The sequence below is a fragment of the Bombus affinis genome, chromosome 17 (genome assembly GCF_024516045.1).
Source record: "Bombus affinis isolate iyBomAffi1 chromosome 17, iyBomAffi1.2, whole genome shotgun sequence".
Classification (NCBI taxonomy): Eukaryota; Metazoa; Arthropoda; class Insecta; order Hymenoptera; family Apidae; genus Bombus; species Bombus affinis.
In genome coordinates this window covers 357,683-377,947 of record NC_066360.1, presented here as the reverse complement: position 1 = coordinate 377,947, position 20,265 = coordinate 357,683, and the positions used below count along the sequence as shown (strand labels likewise).

General features: G+C 36.8%; 1 protein-coding gene across 3 annotated transcripts in view; it reads left to right on the top strand.

Annotated features, from left to right (window-relative positions):
* Window positions 1–20,265, top strand: part of LOC126926077 (SET domain-containing protein SmydA-8-like) — a 165,257-nt gene that overhangs the window by 135,656 nt on the left and 9,336 nt on the right. For all 3 annotated transcript variants that reach the window (XM_050742187.1, XM_050742185.1, XM_050742186.1), the window contains 2 exons: window positions 2,680–2,836; window positions 14,419–14,771. In XM_050742187.1, coding sequence (XP_050598144.1) covers window positions 2,680–2,836; window positions 14,419–14,771 — 510 coding nt within the window. The remainder of the gene's footprint in view (window positions 1–2,679; window positions 2,837–14,418; window positions 14,772–20,265) is intronic.

Below are 20,265 nucleotides of genomic sequence, written 5' to 3'. Positions count from 1 at the left end.
AGTATGATATGACAACTCTCGATTAACGACTCTTGACTCTAGACTTTCAGGTGGCCAACTGAACATCAATGGCTGCGGTGCTGAAATATATTGATGGTCGTTAGACCTATTGAAGTTTCCCGACCCTTTCAGCTTGTCAGCATTTGCGCTTTATCGTCGACATTGTCTGTCTGTATTGTCGGCGATCTTTCCGCGGTACTATAATAGAGACCAAAGAAGCCGCTGTAAAGAGGATCGTTGTACCAAAGACTAAACACTAGAGAAGATGTAGAGTTTTCCTAGCAGTGAGACTCACTGCAACAATTTGTATTATTACACATTACTCCATAAAACGACTTTTTTATTCTTGATTTTCATCTTATTTTAGCTTTAATAATCATCCCTTAAATTTTTTTACATCTGTAATCGAACACCCTGTATATAACTCGTTGTTCAGAAGAAGGCACTTGGAACGAATGTAGCTTTCATTTTTGTTGGTTTGGATAGCCTCAATCATAAAAATAGATATGCGTGTCGGCTAAAAACTTTGTATCTACAAATAAGACCATGAGGCATCGTATGATGGTGAGCGAGTTAGCGGAATAATGCTCTTGCTGCTCTGCAGTCTCAAATATAATTTTCTGAGCAACAAATAGTACAGCATATTCCATATTCTTTTGTGCAAAACGGTGTTGGCATATCCTATGACTAAAAATAAGGGAGAAAATGTTGTGTTAATGCATTTCTAAAAAGTTAGAACACAAACGCGAAACAACCGACTAATTTTTCGCTCGATAAAAGGTATAGATTGACGATATTTATATCAATTTTATTTGTTCCAGTCGAAATGCAAAAAAAGTAACCTCGTTATATTACAAACTTCTCATTGATTTCTTTATATTGATTCCTGACGTGCATTAAATCATGTTACATAAATTTCTTCGTTTACAATTAAAAATCACAATTAAAAATCTGATTGAACCAAAGAATTACTCGACGTTGTTGAGGTGCGACATTGTTGATACTCGTTGCCTGTTATATTTAAACGAAAATTTCGCTAATTTCGCATCATCATTACAACTTTTTAATAAAAAGTTTATAAGCCTATGTTTATATGATTCTTTTATTCTTAATTATGGAATATGCTGGCAATGTTTTACGATGAGTGAATAGAATACTCGATATTACACGTGTACATATGTGTGTTGAACATTTTGGCTCTACTTAACAAGTAATGTGTTATTGAACGTTTTGTCTGTCATTCGGACAAATGTGAATGCTAAGGCAAAACGACTGACGTCTACATAAACATTTTGTAGTGTAAAGTTAAATTGTTTATCATTTATCTAGTATTTCTATATATTAACCTTTTTTGCCGTTTTCATATTTACAAATAATTTGATATCACATAAATGACCTGTATATATACATATAGAAGCATTATTATGACTAAGAACACGCAAAGCAATTTTTAAAGAAATAATAGGCTCTTTTAACTGTTTCTTAACTGTACACACAGGGTAATCGACGAGAGTCGACAAAAAGACGTTGAGAATACCAAATCAATTTTATAGAAATTAGTCACAGTACTATTACAAAATAGATTTCAATTGCAAACTGTTGATTACATATACAAATAGCCAAGTCCATGTTGATTGAAAATATTACAATGTCGATTGAAAAAAGTTACAACAAAATAATTTTCCAATATTTATGTAAATAGCCATGCTTCACTCTTCCCCTCTTTCTAAGTAAGACAACAAGTAATTTAAAATATTAGCTTTTGTTACAGCCAGTGGACATCATTATATGTTACAATAGAAATTTGCTAATAATTGGATTGAGTATTTTTATGCAAATTCATCTTTTTGAGAATATAGATAGGGAGGAACCTCGGTAGAAAATTCTTTTATCACATTATACGCACTTTATGTAATTTTACACTTTAAAATTTCCTATGAATACCTAATATGGTCATCTACTGAGAATATTTAATATAAGGGATGAAGGTAACCGGAACCACTTCGATCACTGTGCATGTCATGATTTTAGTGACAAATTTTTCAGATATAAGTTGGTTTCAAAGATGCACAGAAGGTCAAGTTTTGTTTTTTGTGAACTGCTCGAATTCAAGTTACTATTTTTAGAGGTATCGCAGTGGCTACAGTTATGCCACTTATAAACTAATGTTTTTTTATATGAATAGGTTAATTCTTTTCTATATAGAATTATGAGTTGGATCGACTAACATAATAAAAAGTATATGATTTTATTTAAAAAGATAGATTTGACTTTCATATGTATTTTCGCATTCTCCTACAAAGACACTAATCGCGTCAAATTCTGTCCTCTTTGCTGAAAATACTTTTCACTAAAATAGTGAAGATGTAGTGATCGAAGCTGTATGCCCTGTTCGTGTATGTATATACATACATTTATGCTAAGGAACTGTTTCTTGTGTGTACTTGTACCTCTCATAGGTGAAAATAAATCAACGGTGTAAAGGATCACTTACGATGGTAGAATTAAAAATTTTCGCGCGAGATTAAGAAATTATGTGCCTGTTTCTGTAAGCCATTCAGCTATCGAGTATAAGGCGATGTGACCAATTCGTCAAAAATCATGCCGAATAAATTGTCTGTTCTTAGCCTAAATCTTCTAGATAAATGCAACTGTATGAATTTGTATGAAATATTTTAGGAGACCACATTTCTATATGTTATACGGATCCATTGTGGGGTACTGCAAACAGAAGACACCATCTTCTTAAAACAAAATTTTTTGAATGTACTTGTGATCGATGCAAGGATCCCACAGAATTTGGAACAATGTTTAATGCTTTAAAGTGCAATCGAATGTAAGTTAAGTTACAAATTAAGTCTTATAGAAATTATTATGAAAACGGAGAATGGATTACTATAAATAAAAATATTTTCCCACTTTACAATATTGTACAGAACTGATGCAAGTACAGTAGAGTCTTCTTTATGCGAATTTATAAGCAGACATACTCTTCGGATAATGGAATTTTCTGATACTACAACAATCATTATTCTCGTGTGAAATTTCATTTATTTCAAATACAAATTAAGATTAATCGATAGTTTCTCTAAATATTGAATATCAATATCTTTTTGACTGCTAAGTTACTTTCAATATAAGTAATTACATCGCAGCGGGAGACTTCACACACATACAAAGCACACGCTATAGGGCTCAAGAATTAACACACCTCGAAGTAGAACACTAGAAAAATTTACTAGAACTAGTGATCTCAACATATTATCCACAGGAAGACCAACACACTGGCAGACGGATCTAACCTAAATTCCTGACTTGCTTAATTTTGCAGGTATAAAAGGAGTAAACGCAAATAAATTAAAAGTAAGACCCAGTCTGGAGCTTAGCTCCCATCATACACCGATAATAATAGAATACGCAAGCAAACTAATACTTTATAACAAATCAGAGTCGCTTTGCAATAAAAGCACCAAATGGCAAACATAAAGAACTAATCAAGAGCGAAATCAACTGCAATATTCCATTGAAAACACCTGAACGCATCGAACAGGCAGTAACAACATTGACAGAAATTATGCAAGAAGCAGCAGGGGCAACTATTATTTATAAACCAAACAAAACCAAACATCCTTGACAAAATCAGAGAAAAAAGGAAAGCGAAAGTAAAACGGCAAAAACATAGAACATGTGAAAACAAAAAACATCTATACAAACTTGCAAAGGAAATAAAAAGCAAAATAAAAGATCATAATAGTAACGAATTCTCAAAATTCATCGAAACACTCTCAGTGGAAAGCCACGAACAAAATAATGAAGCCAATAAAACTAATCCCAGCAATTAGAAAAGCAGATAACATATGGGCCTGAAGCAACGAAGAGCAAGCTACAGGATTGTTCAACCATCTTTGTAACACATTTACTCTATATAATATTAACAACAGTAAAACCAAATATCATTGAGACGAAGATGCGCAAAATACTAGTAGCTCAACTGACAAGCACCGTACCATACCTAATACAACAGTTCAAGAAATGAGAATCATAATGAAGAAAACAAAAAACAATAAAGCACCAGGAATCGACCCAATCTATGGTAAAATCTTGAAAAACCTTCCCCCAAAAGCAATACGTTTAATCATAATAATATTCAATGCAATTTTAAGAATTCAATACTTTCCTAATCTATGGAAGTCAGCACAGATCATAATGTTAGCTAAACCAGGCAAAGACCCACACCAAACTGTATCTTACAGAGCAATATCACTACTTCCAGTGTTTTCCAAAATAGTAGAGAAAATAATATAACCAACAATAGAACAAGAAAAATTAATACCAGATTACCAATTTGGATTCAGAAAAAAATACTCCACGATAGAGCAAAAGGCACAGGCTCGTCAACGAAATTTTACCAGCAATAGAAAGGAAACAATACTGTACAGGCCCCTTCATGGGCATTGCGAAAGCATTTGACAAAGTGAACCATGAAAGCCTCTTACAAACAATCAAAAAACACTTCCCGGAATAAATCTACCACTTACTCAAATCATACCCAAGCAACAGAATCTTTATAGTAAAAATAAAGGATGTATATTCTGAAGTAAAAGACGCTGCCTGAAGGCAGGGGTACCGCAAGGAAGCGTCTTAGGCCCAATATTATACACATTATACACGGCCGGCATACCAACATCTACCAACAGCAAAATACTGACATTCGCGGATGTACTAGTCAGGCATACTAATCCAGCAACAGCAGCTACATTAGTACAAGAGCACATCACAAAAATAGAAAAGTGGCTACAAGATAAACAAATAAAAGCAAACCCCAATAAATGCCACCATATTACATTTACACTAAGAAAACAGAAACCACCAAATATCCAATTGACTGGCACGCACATAACACAAACAAGGCAAGTTAACACGTTGACGCCGGCGCCGATATTCAGGGTTTTCTCTATGATGTGGCGCCCGACTGCACGGTTTGCTTCGTACGGCTGCGCAGCGCCAGATTAGACTGTTCAGCACTGTTAATTTATAGCAAAATTACAAAAGCTATACGATTCCTGTTGGGTTCAATGAATTCCGTGGACTTCAACTAATACATTGATATAGAATAGTTTGGCAATATCAATTTGCAGATATCTATAAATATTAAGTAAAGCTAACGGGACCAACTTTGACCCTAATTTTGGAGTACTCTTTTCGATTTTTCTCAAACAGTAGAGATCTGACGCGAATTCCGACTATTGCAACGTATACCAAACAGTGTAAATAAACCAACTACTTTGCATCATTAGTCTACATTCACCTTGAGCGGTAATATCGTTCAAGGACCGCAACCTCAAGATAACAGTTGCTCCTGACTCATCGCCGTCTAATTGATAGGTCGCAACAAGTTCTGTATCAAATTCTTACAATTAGCAGTCACTAAATTGAATTAAGGAAAGAATACATTGTATACGAACACCAATACAATATGTACATGCCTGAAACAGAAAAGGGCACCTATTACTGAGAAGTATCATGTTGGAATAGCAGAACGTTCGAATAGTACTGTATTCGGATAACGGATGTTCAGATAAAGAAGGCTCTACTGTAATAGAATTTAGAAAAGGAAGCACAATTTCGTAATTGTTTCTATATTCGCGGAGATATAGAGGATGTTTCAAACTATTACATTATATTTCGAATATAAATCTTTTAACACTTAGCCAACCGGCGCGCGTCACAATGAATTATACGTTTCCACCGCGCATTTTTCCAAGTATCGAGGACCAATATTCAGTACATAAGTAACAAAAAGGTCTAAAAATTATTTAAGTAATTAATTATATTTTGTGGTAATGATTTTATTTAACGATTTCACATATTGTTTATGCAATACATTGCGTTTAAAAGTATAAAAAAATATAGGTAATATTAAAAACGTTCAAGACGATTAAAGATAAATAACACAACTTGAACGTGAAATTAAAAATTCATAATGCATTTTAATATTTTTCTACAATGTAGTATCGTTCGATTATAACTCTATTTAGTCATAACGGATAGTGTAACTTTTTAATTAATTTTAACACCACTAAATTGGCGTATTTTGTTATATACTGTACATTATAAAAGCAGAAAAAGTGGCGCAATTAATTGGGAACAATTCCAGGTAAACAATAACTGATAATAACAGCGAAAAAATAAAACACGTTGCTAAAGCCAAAAAGGGAGGTCTCCCTATTCGGTTGCCTAAGTGTTAAAAAGCTTGTATCATACAATTTCATGGTTACGGGAAATGCTTATAAAATTATTTATCTCAAAGTTTAACTTGTGATGCATATATCAATACTTTATCCTTATTTGATGTAAGAACAAATGTTTGTATTTGTAAAATGTATCCGAAGTATGCCACAGATATATCCGGAAAATATTTCACATCACACACTTCTTGACCGACGTCTGTGTTTCGCTATTTCAATTTGTTATATCCCAGTTAATATTTTTTATTACTATGATATCTTCTTCTATCTGCCAACAAAACAAATATTACTAACAAACGAGGAAGATCGCTTCGATATAACTGATCAAAATGTAACATATGAGTTAAGAGAATGCGAAGATTAGAGATTCGGGTCAGATCATTGTTTTCCTTTTAAGGGGGTATTTTAGTCTAGATGTATGAATTTCGAGCGGTTTTTGAAGCTCTGTACAAACGAAACAAAAAATATTTTTATTATCCATTTTTTTATGATTTGTATTTTGATATTTTAAGATTACATAAAAAATTAACCGAAAAAGACTAAAAATTCACAAAGTTATGTGCTGGCAAAGTGGAGGTCCAAAGAAAGGGTGTCCTGGCGTGCATGATATCGACCCTTCTGGTCGTCTGAAACAAAAAAGCTGAACGGATTCTTAATTAGAATAGATTCGACTATAGTATGAACCTTGGAAGAGTCAACAAATTATTTTTTCACAAAATGGCGGCCGTTTGAAAATAATTTTCCTTTTTGGCAATTCCGAATTTTTTTAAAATAGTAAAATTAAAAATTTTAATCCGACCATGGTTGAGGCGATAGAAAAATATATAAAGAATATTCGCACCAAATTTCAAATAAATCGATTTATTAGAACTTGAGATATCGTGCACGTCAACTTGAAAAAAGTAGTTTCGAGAAAAACGCGTTTAAAATTTTGAGACAAGTTTACTCGATCAACAGTCCTGCTCGAGCAGCCGAGCTAAACGGACGTGCGAAACAGTGCTTCAGTGAAAGTGCGGCAAGTGGGAAAAGAAAATGGTAACGTCAACGCCAATCGCCAAATGGTGGAAAATGCAAATACCAAAAATAAAAATTATAAGCAAAGGCGAAACATATTATATGAATAGAGCTACAAGCATAAGAAACCAAAGGCAATCGCTAAATGAAGAACAGGAGTATTCAATTATAAATGAAATAGATATGGAATCAATACAAAACAATTATGAGAATAAAACCAACAATGAACTAACCCGTCAGGACGAAAGCTGGAAGGTGGCAACTTGCAACAAAAAAAGAAAAGTAACACCATGCACAAGCAGTAGGAAAGCTATAGTAGCAAATAAGCAACAATGGCTACAAGAAATCAATCTTCGAAACTCCTTCAGCACATTGCCAGAAGAGAAAGTAACAGACCCAGTTGAAAAACCAATAACCCGCATCGCTAAACCACCACCAATCTACATAGATGCTCAAATAATAGACCCCCTCATTGAACTACTAAACAACACGGCAGGAAAAGAAAATTATAGCATAAAACAACTAAAAGTAGTCCAAGTCAAAGTTCGGACCAACACCCCAGAAACATTTAGAAAAGTGACAAAAGCACTAAAAGAGAAAAACGCGGGGTATCACACCTACCAGCTCAAAGCCGACAGAAGTTACAAAGCAGTAATCAGGGGATTACACCCAAAAACAAACACAAACAACATATGCGAGGAACTAGCAAAAATCGGACACCAGGTAAGATCAATGAACAACATAACCAGATACGATACTAAACAGCCATTACCGCTATTTCTAATAGAGCTTGAACCTAAAAACAACAACAAAGAAATATTTGAAATTAAAAAAGTTCTAAACACAATAGTAACAGTGGAGCCACCAAGACATAAAAAGACATACCGCAATGCATACGGTGTCAATAATATGGACACACAAAAAATTACTTCAACAGAAACCCGGCGTGTGTCAAATGCGCAGAAACGCACCTAACAATAAACTGTCCATACGTAGGAAAAATAAACGAAGTAAAATGCTTCAACTGCAATCGAAACCACCCAGCTAGCTACAAAGGCTGTGTAATCAGAAAACAACTGCAACGTAAACTGTTTCCGCCGCTACGAAACAGGACGTACAATAACTTACAAGCGCAACACGATAGCACAGAAACTGAGACAACTCCAAATTCACAGCACGCAATGAACACTAACCACAGTAACACCAACACCTTTGGTAGCTAAAGTTCTGCTCGGGCAACCGAGGTAAACAGACGTGTGTAATCAATCATGTGCTCCAGTGAAGTGATTCAGAGAAGTGTTTCAAAATGAAATAAAATTAACGATTAGTAATAGTGAGGGGAAATCCAACAATGCAGCAGCAGATACCAACAATTAAAATTGCAACTGAAGGAGAAATGTATTATATAAAAAGGTCGGTAGATTTACCAGGCCTATAGCAACAGCAGCAATATAATAATAATCAAAACGACATGGTTATAGAAGAAATGGAAGAGCAGTGGAGACAGGAGGAGTGCAGTCACAATAACGAAAGATGTTACCAGGACGAAAACTGGAAAACGTAAAATAACTCCAGGAACAAGTGCCGCAGGAAACTTAGATACAGAAAAGCAGCGATGGCTACAAGAATTACCATTAAGAAACTTCTTCAGCTCATTAACTGAACAGTCGTCTTAGGTAGCAGCTATTTAGCTATTTAATCCTAAGCCAGAAAAATTGTGAAACTTCTGATTGATAACAGGTCATAGGACTTTTGCGTTCTATATAACAATACTTTTACCTATGGAAAGATTCCCTAAAAATAAAAAGAGATCTGCCTATTTCTTATTAAGAAACCGAGGAGGGAGAGTTGTTTCCTCCCCATCCGATTGCCAACCATTAGAGATCTTCTTAAGCATTATGTAGATACGGGAATGTGTAATTGAACCCAAATTGTATCGCTCTGGGGCCTCATAGTCTTGCAAATTTTCAAATCGGTATTAGAAAAAGGAGAGGATCCATTTTCACAAAGTGGCTAAGCTTGCGATTTATTTAAGGGTTTGCACATAGTGACAATGAAGAATGCATTTAACACCCTAAAGTGAAGTTCTATCCTACGAGAAACTGATAATAGGAATTTCTCACAAGTAATCAAAATAGTTTCGATGAATTGTTTTCACTGACACATTTGAGTACAGACACATTTGAGTACAGACACATTTTAACTGATTTTAAAACAGGTATGAATAAAATTTCTGTTCATAAGGAGAGGGATAGTCCACAGGATTCCATACTGGGACCAACTTTGTGGAACATTATCTATGATGGCGTTCTCAGATATTTCTTACTACACCGACGATTTGACCTGAGGTGTATTGTGTTGTCCGTGATAATTGTAGTAGCTGACTGTAGATGTCGCTGCTGGGGTACTGCTGTATTTTTCTTATTTAAGAATCGTGGAAGAAAAATCGGACTACGAGCGCCGATATTTGAACCCGGGTCCCGAACGTTCGTAACCTAAGGCGCTAACCACTGCACTGCCGTCGTCCGACTCTAGTTATTGTTGAGTGGTGGTATTTATGATGTCGAGTGCCGCCACACTCATTATCACAGATCTCGAACAATTATAATCGAGTTAAAGTATAGAGACTAAAATATTGGAGGTCCCGGTGTCCTTTCATCTCCGACATATATATGCAATTCCATATTTATTTGTACGTATTACCTATATAATATATGCATTACATCAAAATCCTGAAGTAAAGTCAAATTTTTTTACTCATTCGATATGTAAATTCGACCAATCGCGGGGAGACGCAATCGCGAGGAAACACGTCAACGGGAGTCGTAAATTCCCGTTACGATTATAATAATCGACGCCGCGAGTAGATCGATCCCTTGATTTCCGTTAAGACAATAGGGGTGGTTGAAATGATATAACTCCGTGATTAACAGTGTTATAACTTATATATTTTCCAACAACTTCGTATAATCACACACACTAGTAACGTCGCTGAGTATGGGGATTGCCTTGATCTTATTCAGATTCTGACTGCCAATCTGATAGATGAAGGCTCTCGGGTCGTAGTAGACGTAGCGATTTATCAGATCCGACTTTGACTGAATCGAATCAACAGAATCAACCGAATGACCGAATGAATAGACGTCGACTGCTTGACCTCGACCGTCTGACTGACTGACTGACTGGAACTGTAGGCACTGTGAGAGCTATGGGAACTCTCAGCACCGCGAGAGCCGTAGGAACTCTCCGTCGGAGCTAGAGAAACTCTCTAGTCGGAGCTATAGGAAACTCTCCGTTGTTTTCGTTAGGCCACTACCCGCTTTTTCCGTAATTCTTAAGAGCGCGTAATAAACCCAAGGACCTTTCTAATAACCGGCCGAAAACACTTCTAGAATTAGAAAGTCTTTTCAGGCAAACAGTTTGACTTAAACCATATGTGCGAACAATGCAGTTAGGATTTCAACTTTATGTTGAAATAAAATATTAATTTGGGTCCTTGGGCCTATGGAGGGTTCAAAGGACGGCACGTAGACCGTTGGCTGTCAAGCCGCGCGGGATGGAGTGTAGATGCGTTGCGCGGCAGGACACGATATTTTAAATGAATTTCTTTATTGTGCCATCATATAACACAGTACTACATTCAATGTATATCTGTACATTAACTTAAAGTTACCAACAGAAGATAGTATGTACAACATACATATACCGTAATTTAAGTTTTCCCTGTACTTTTCCAATAAATTTATAAATTAGGAATTTTCGGAATGGTATCTAGTAGAAAAATCGGTTATTCCCATCTACCTGTAAACGTCTTCCATCGATGTACTAGATGAATTAATATTTTTTCCGGTTCTGCGACGACTGTTTTATAGAATTTTTCCGTATTTTCACCAACTTCCGACATGAGGATCCAACAAATCTTTTATTCCTCCATCAGATTCTTCCCTAAACGAAAGTATCTTCCTAACGGATTGATAACCTCCATTCTATCTAATGCAGGAGTCACAGACGAATTTTGATTTAAATATAAAACGTAAAAAGCCAAATAGTAAGCTATGTGTTCGAGCTGCGCGGGACTTTTGTATCTTTTCCCGGTAAAAGTCAATATGGTGAGACTTCCAGTATCTGAAGACCTATTATCAGAATATTTTATTATTCAGACGTTCCACCACCCAAACGTATCATTAATTACACAATATTTCTACTTATGTCCTTCTATAATTTCATATCTTTCTATTACTTTAGTGTTGAGGTAGAACGCGTTCAGAAGTCCACAAGAAAGTGATCTTCAGGCATAAGAAAGTCTTCTTATTTCGAAACGTTTATGACATTAATGGACCTTTTTTTTCTTGTACGTGGAGAAATCCTCATGGACACTCCGCTGTTGCTAATAATCGATAACAGCAGAGTAATGTCGAACTCTTACCGACTAAAACTCCACGATGCCCATCCTACGCATATGATAGGAGTGCTCCAGGAACCTCTTATGAATTGTCTTCAGTTGTACCCCTTTTCCCCGTCCTCTTGTTCGAGCCAGTTTTAATGATTCTCCGACTGTTGAATTTGGTGTTAGAGGGGGGGAGGGAGAGCATTGTCCCTAGCGCTATCCCCCCTTTTAGTCATGGTCCGTTAAGACGACGATGGAGCGGCTCCAGGCCGCCTGACCGCCATCCCCCTCCATCGCGTTATCCTACAAGGGTGTGAGTTTTTCTTTCTCTCCCTTTCTGCTCGCTCCTTTGCGAGCATAACTCGCTTGCAAAAGAGGCGGGCAGCCTCGTATTCCTGTGGCCCGCTCAGCATCGCTTGTACAATCGCCGAGGGGGATCAATCTTTTATCTATGACGTGTCACAGGGTGTAGCGGGACAGCTCCCATGCCGGACAAAGCTTCAGCGTGTGCTGCGCCGTGTCCCTGCCCTCCCCGCAGTGGTGATAGATGTCCGTCTCTCCCGTCTGATTTTCCTCAGTTACTCGCCGAATACGTCGTGTCCCGTGAGCACCTGGATCATCCTATAGGTGAGCGGGAGGTCGCTGCAGCTTCTCCATGTTTCCCAGTTTGAGAGGACCGCCTCCGCGTCTCGATGTTCGCCTCTCTCGTTGTTCAGCTGGGATCGCCACTGATCCCACGCGTCCTCCTCGGCGATTCCTAAGACGTTTGGAGCCAGCATGACATTAATGGACCTAAGTGTCTTGAGACAGCGGTTTCCAACCTTTATGCTACTATGCTTCTCCTAAAAAAAAATTTCTTTCCGCGCCTCCCTACCTTTTACTTTTTTAACAGATATAATAATATAAACACGTTTTAAATAATAAAAAAAAGTTGAAAACTACAATTAACAGAATAATAATAAAATTTTGCTATAACATATACGTGCTTTACAATATGAAGTTTTATTTATTTGTAGATATTATGGTATGAAAATTAATGTTTTATTAAAAAATGTTGCCGCCTCCCCTGGCAATACTCCGCGCCTTCCACGTTGGAAACCACTGTCTTCAGGTATAAATAGGATGATTCAACGCAGCTCAAGCTATTAACAAATTTATTTGATATAGCAGTAAAAAAAAAATATGAAATCCATAAATGATTTTAAAAATTTATATTATATTGTATTTTTTGTAATTGTTCTTGAATTATTCTTTTTGAAAAGTGGAACGATAATGATAATAAAACACGCGTGTTCTACCATCCACAAATTCCCTCATTCAAGCAGTCGTCACTCCATTAATTTCCTCCATAAATTCGAATAATGGAAATTCTACTATCCAAAAGAGCTTGTAATTCACGCTTCAATCATACTTCGAAGCTTCTTCGTCTAGATTGCTGTGAAATAATTTTTGTTGGCATTAATAAATATTATAACGACAATCTTGAAGAAGCGCTCTCAGAGGTTATGGCACCTGTTATTGATAAAAGAACGGTTAGCATCAGTGGCGTAAGAGTGGAGTAAGAGTGGAAATAATGTTCGTGTGACGCGTTTAGAGTAGAAATTCACAAGTTAAGATCCTTAAACAGAGATTTATTCAATGAAAATAATATGAATAATAATAGTGATACAATAAATACAACAATACTAATATAATAAACTGAAATGACAAGTATTTGAATGATAATGATATAATATTGAAAGTTTGAATACGGAAGTTTATAATATTCTGAAACGTTTTCAATATGTACGATAATTGAGATGCTTAGAATCTATCTTATTAATTAAACTGACTGCGCATGTGCGACAGGCTTTGTAAATAAAGCTCAAACTCAGTAAATCCAGTAAGTTTTATTGAACAACATCACTACTAAGAAGCTCCGCTCCTCGCTAGATCATTAGACGTGGAACGAATCTTAACTCAACCTTAAATCAACATTAGATTTATCCCAGAGTGTGTCCTTAAACCAAAAGTGTTCCTTCGTTAGCTAATTTAATCAAGTTGATCTTGAGAGCTCTACACAGACAGATAAAACCGGATCAGGCAAATTCTAGGTGATTAAGCTCTTCGCGAGCTCATTAAACTTGAAGCGAATCAACCGGTTATGAGTCTCTTGGTTTCTCAAAGATCTAGTCTCTAAGTCGGTTCTTGAAGCCACTAATCAAGGAACTGAATCGAACTACCAGCCCCCTATTTATGCTTGATAGTCGTGATTATGTGGTGCACTCACGTGGATGCGCAGTGTCTGGCCTCGAATATATTTTGTTGCTAATTTTTTATAAAAAAAATATAAAAAACAAACGCGAGCTTATATTAATAATAATCCTGATTTAATCTTAAAGAAAAATACATAATTTAAACTAAAATACAATTTTTTCTAAATAAAAATAAAAATAACATAAAGTAGTCATTTTTATATTGATGGTCCAGGAATGAGAGTGGCAACGTTATAGTACTTTTAAACTAAATCTATGCTGTGGCTTATTTGGAATATGTTGCGAAGTGGCTGACGTACAATGTCAGACACTTGTAAATAAAAAAAATTAATTTTACAGCAAAAGAGTTGCTTTCAGAATCTATGATAATTACACACTCTCTTGAAAAGTACTATGAGCTCTTAAAGTCTTAAACACTTTCTCTTTAACACAAAAATACTACGAAAAGTTGGGGAACATTATTTTTCAAATTATTTGTATACAAGAATGATTTTATCTGTTTGCTTCTTTCCAGGAATTGTCCAGGATACATGTTACCAAAAACTTTTTTTGAACAGGAACAGGATTATATATGCAAAATTTGTGAATCAATTGTTCCTTATGTGAAAATTGAAAAAATATTAGAAAATATTGGTATATACCTTTCAACCATGAAGAAAAATGACATTATTGCATGTAAAGAATTTATAAGTCGTTACGAAAGTACTCTCCACCCAAATCATTTTTACAACATTGATGTAACGATTGCTCTGGCTCAATTGATTGGACAACAAACTGGAGGATTAGCAGCAGTAGAAAAAGATCTTCTCATCGAGAAAATAGAATTATGCAAAAAACTGGATAAATTGCTCAAGACACTCGTTCCTGGTAATGTATTTTATTTAAGAAATGATAACTAACGACAATTATTCCATGTTACCTTCATTTACCTTACTCATTTCTGACAAATTCAACGAGTCTTATGTGTTAAAATTAGCTGATTGACTTCACCATAGATACGCAAAATACTCAAATACAAATACATGATGGTAGGATTTCAAGGAATTCCTGGAAACGTTTTGTTATTTAATTTGTTTACTCGATTAATATTTTCTGATGCCACCGTTGTTATTGTTATAGGAATTTGACGGAGGGATCAGGGTAATTTTTAACAAATTATAATGTATTTAATACAACCGTATACCTGCCCGTCCAATACTTTCACAGAAACCCCCGTACTTCTTTACCTTTTCTTCTGAGTGTGTATTGCACATTGCTTAGGGCAGTTGAGAATTTCCCTCTTTTTGAAAATATGCAAATATTTGCAAATATATATAGAAATTGCACACCCTAGAAAGAATGCGTAATAGTACCAAATTCTTGTTGGTTAGGCGTCAGGGATCCCCAGGAGATGAGGGTAATTGTACAATTTCCAATTCGCCGTTCTCCACTCTCTCCTCCTCAGGTATCGTGATGATGAGCGCGCGCATAACCTAAGGTTACTTTCGAACTTTTTAACTTCCTGGCTAGGTCGGAGTTTAACCGAGTACATCATGTCATTTCCCCTCATTTTTAGCCATTCCTTCTCCCAGCACTACGAATCTCTTCTAGGTGTAGTCTACTTCTCTATTTCAAAGTTTTTAAAATATACCTTTTCTTGATCAGTTCTTTCCCACCCATCTCAATCTCCCGTGTCCACCAGTATATAATGTTTTTAGCCTTTAGCTTTGTTCTCTTTCTTTCCATAGTTTAGCTACATGTCTTGACCATAGCTTCTTTTTTTAATCACCTCATGGAATTTTCGAGTACAAAGTATTAATGTTTCCTTTAGTCCTTTCCTCCATAAATAATTAATAAATAATGACACGTCATGGAGTTTATCTACGCCGTTCTTCTCAGTGGCTCTCGGATTTCACATTAGGTTCTTTTAGTTCGAACTTCCCGTTACGGAAGTGTCCCACCCCTTCACGTCAGGGTCGACCGCAAGTGACTTCATTTTAGTAATAATAAGTATGTATAATATATAATATAATATAATAATAATAATATAATAATAATATATAATAATAATAAGTAATGTATAATAATAACTATATAATAATAAGTAACTCCAGTTGTCATCATGATTACCTCTTCAATAATATTTTCCGTCGTCAATAGCGTGCCGACATAGCTCCCCAATTTGGTTCTGCCGAGGATCCACCTAGGACAGTGTCACAACGCATGCTCTGTGTCGTCTCCTTCTGTGTCGCATCCCAGCATCTAGAATGAACCTCTTTGCTGATAGCCCTATGATACACGTTCAATATCTCGTATCCGGCCAATAGTTGCATCGTCCAATGATCAATATTTCTTTTGCACTTCTTGAAAGTACAAGCGTCCCCTATTAATTTCTTCGTCCAATTGTCATTTCTATAAGAGCTCCATTCTTCCTCCACTTGTCGTCTATACGTTCTTCCACTGCCTTCATCCTTTCCACGAAATTTGAAGCAATTCCTACGCTAGACCGACTCTCATAATGTTCTTGTTGGTAATTCTTCTTTACTTCATCTCGGCCCGGAGTTCCGCTTTGTAGTAAATCGGCATTGTGCCCGTCAATACGCACGGCGCTGCATGCGATGCAGTGCTGTAGGCCGTAGACGATCTTACGAATGCTGCCCCCCGGAAGATGTTTCTGTTTTTCCTGATCAACAGCATAAAGCACCACTGTCTCCCATATTCCATAGTAAAGTTTCCTGACTGAGACAGTGGACCCGTTAACGTTAGCTAGCAACATCCTCAGCGCCCCCATGAATAAATCCGCCTTGCCACGGACTTTCTCAAAGTGAGCTCCGAACCTCCTGCAATTATGCAACTGCACCCCAAGGTATCTGATCCCTTTCTTGGTTCTCACTGGATGACTCTCAATCTAAATGTCCATGACATTGGGATTATGTTTCCCGGTGGGCAGGATTACCTCCGTCTTTTCGTGTGCTATCACTAATCTATTGTCAGCACATCACAGTGTCACTACATTCATTGCCCAAGCTTACCCCGATCTCCTCTTGGCTAGTTATGTCAAGTATCAGTGCCAGTTCGTCGGCAAAGGCGACCGCATTCAAACGAGGGATATCCTGAAGCTCCTTCAGGAGGTCTTCGTATAAAAGATTCCATAACAGGGAATCTAATATAGAACCCTGTAGGACACCCGGGTAAACTTTCCTCTTCACCGTCCCTCCGCTGTTACGGATTACAATCTTCCTGTCTTTCAGGTAGCTGCCTAGAAGACATAAAAGCTTCCGGGGCATCCCTCTCGCTTCAGCCTCCAGCAGAATCTTATTCCAGTAAGAGCATTGAACACATTCTTAATATCCACCGCTGCAAGCACACATATCCGTTTTTTTCTTCTGAAGTTGTCCGCCAATTCAACTACCCGGCGCAGCGCGTCCACCGTGCTCTTCCTCTTGCAAAATCCAAACTGGTTTATATGAAAGGGGTCGAGCCCCAGCTTTTCCTTGGTCAAATTCTTGAAGGTATGTTCCTAGACTTTACTAAGTGTTGGCAACATACTGATCGACCGGTACAACGATAGTATTATGGGGTCCCTACCCGGTTTCGGGATAGGTACCACCTTCGTCACCTTCCATATCGCAGGTATCCTTTCACTGAGGTTTACTAGATTTCATCAAATTTTAAAATAACTTTATTTAAATCGGCATCCTTCGACGTATACCTAAAATTTTTTCGGTTACGCCTCGTCTTTCTCGTTTTAAAATCATGCAGGACATACGTATGGTCTGACGCTATCCACACATTTGCTATTTTCTCTCCCACGTATTTCTTGGCCAGTCTTCAATCCGTACTGATCACATCGATGAAACTCGTTCTCCCGTTCCTACAGAACGCATAGCTTTCCCTCATATTGATGGGTACGATACCATTCTTTACCAACATATTCATTGGACTCGTCTCCCAGCGATCAGTTCTCTAGCCGCCCCACGCAGTAGTCTTCGTGTTAAAATCGCCGGCGATCATCACTGAGGGATAACTCTTCCTGTTTGTCTGGATGATGATCTCCATTTCCCTTAAGTATTCGTAAAATTCTTCTGGTTTGACATTGGGGGAATAATACCCCGAAAGCAATACACGTCGTTAACAGTAATGCTCACTAGTCCGTTGCTGGTTGTCACAGTACTTTCATATTGATGTTTTCCTCTGAACAGGATCACCCACAACGATGCATCACCTTTGTTATCGTTACACCAGTAAGCCTTCTGTTGATAAAGCTCAGTGATAAGGACCACGTCGACTTTAGTTTTGCAGACATACTGATACATTAGCTCTTGGGCCAACCTACACCTATTCAAACTTTAAATTAGGATTATTATCTTCTAAGTCTATTTCCTCCTCTCATCGTATCCTTCACCGCTGGACATGCCAGTGATCCTGTTATATGTCTCAGGTTGTCTCTTCTCTCTGCCGCGCAGATCGCACATCTTGGCTCTTTACTACAGCCGTTTATAGCGTGATCCCTATCGTCACACCTCCGACATAGCTCCCTCCTTGTACTCAGTACCGTACACCTCGTCGCATTATGCCCCAGCATGTGACATCTATAGCATCTGAGGACATTCGGGATAACTCTGGTTGTTGCTATTGTCAATCCTGTCCTAATCCTGATGGTGGATTTCTCACGTGGAATGCTATTCACTGGAGCTACCACCATCGCCTGCTGGGTTCTCAGCGATTTTATCTGAATTCATATTTCCTCCTTGATGTCCAGCTCGGTGTCCTCGGTCAGCTCCTCCCTGGTAGCAATGGGATCTATATTTTTTATCTCAATGTCTCCCTACTTGATATTTCCATGTCCTTCTTCATGGCCTTCTTAGTCTTCAGTTTCACTGCAACCTCGTGCGCCGGTACCTTATTATTAATTTCAATCAAGATTTGCCCTGCCCTGGTCAAACACCAGTTGTTTCCTTGAGTACTGTAAAGATATAGAAGGGATTCGGAAATACAAATAATTTCCTTTATTTAGCACACAACAGTTATACATATATCTTAGACCTCGAAATCCTACTCGCACGCACGCTTGTTGTCAACCAACTCTTCCAGATACTTCTAACGACTGACTATTGTCTTTTGTCCCAACTAAGGCCTGGACGCTCTTTGACGCTTACACACACATTCACATGTACAGTGTAAATGTATCATGTTCCTAACACGCCTCCTTACATTTATACTGTACACTTAATCGTATTTACATGCTTTGAGAAATTATGTAACAGAAACTTTAACACTTATTGCTCTATTTACATTTCTCTTAGTTTACATTCATCCATGACCTAAACCTTTCGAATTTCTCTCTGCACAGTGCCTTCGTAAAAATATCCGCAGTATTTTCGTCTGTACTTACTTTAAGTATGTTTATCTTGTTCTCCTTTAAGCACTCGTGAACGTAGTGGTAATGAACTTTAATGTGTTTAGAATTTTTTGTAAAATTTCCATGCTTTGCTATACTTACCACTTCAGAGTTATCATCATAAATTTGTACAGGGTTATTGTCTAGATTTACATTGAAGATTTTCATAATTTTCCTAATAGACATTAATTCACTCACCGCTTCCGATAGAGCTACATACTCTGCATACGTCGAGGCTTTTGTCACATACCTTTGTTTTTTAGACTTCCAACCGATTACATCTCTATACAATTTAATTACATATCCAGAGTCGATTTCCTATCTAAATGATCTCCTGCCCAATCAGCGTCCACATAACAATCTATCGTTTCACATTTTTCATTCCTTTTATAATCTAATCTTAAATCTCTAGTTCGGTACAAATATTTCAATATTCGCAAAGCATATTTAAAATGTGTCTCATTACAACAATCTTGAAATCTACTCAAATAATTCACACTATAACTTATATCGGGTCTGGTATTTACACTAATATACAACAATGTGCCAATTAAATTTTTCTATCCAATATCCTCTCTATTTATCTCAGCTTTTTCAATTTTTAACTTGGTCTCCATAGGTGTACAGTACAATTTGCTATTTTGTAACGTATATTTGTTTGCTAATGATTCAATGTATTTCTTTTGGCTTAATCTCATTTCATTTTTGAAATAATCATACTCTATATTTATTCCAAGATATTCTTTGACTTCACCTAAATCTTTCATTTCAAATCTATTAGTTAATAACTTCTTTACACTTTGTATCTTCCTTTTGTTTTTACTACAAATTAGCAAATCGTCTACATGTATTAACAAATAAACAACATTTTCTCCCTCTCCATGTGTATATAGACACAACTCTATGTTATTCTTCTTAAAACCTAATCTCGTCACATACCTATCAAAACACTCATACCAGTCCCTTGGACTTTCTTTTAAC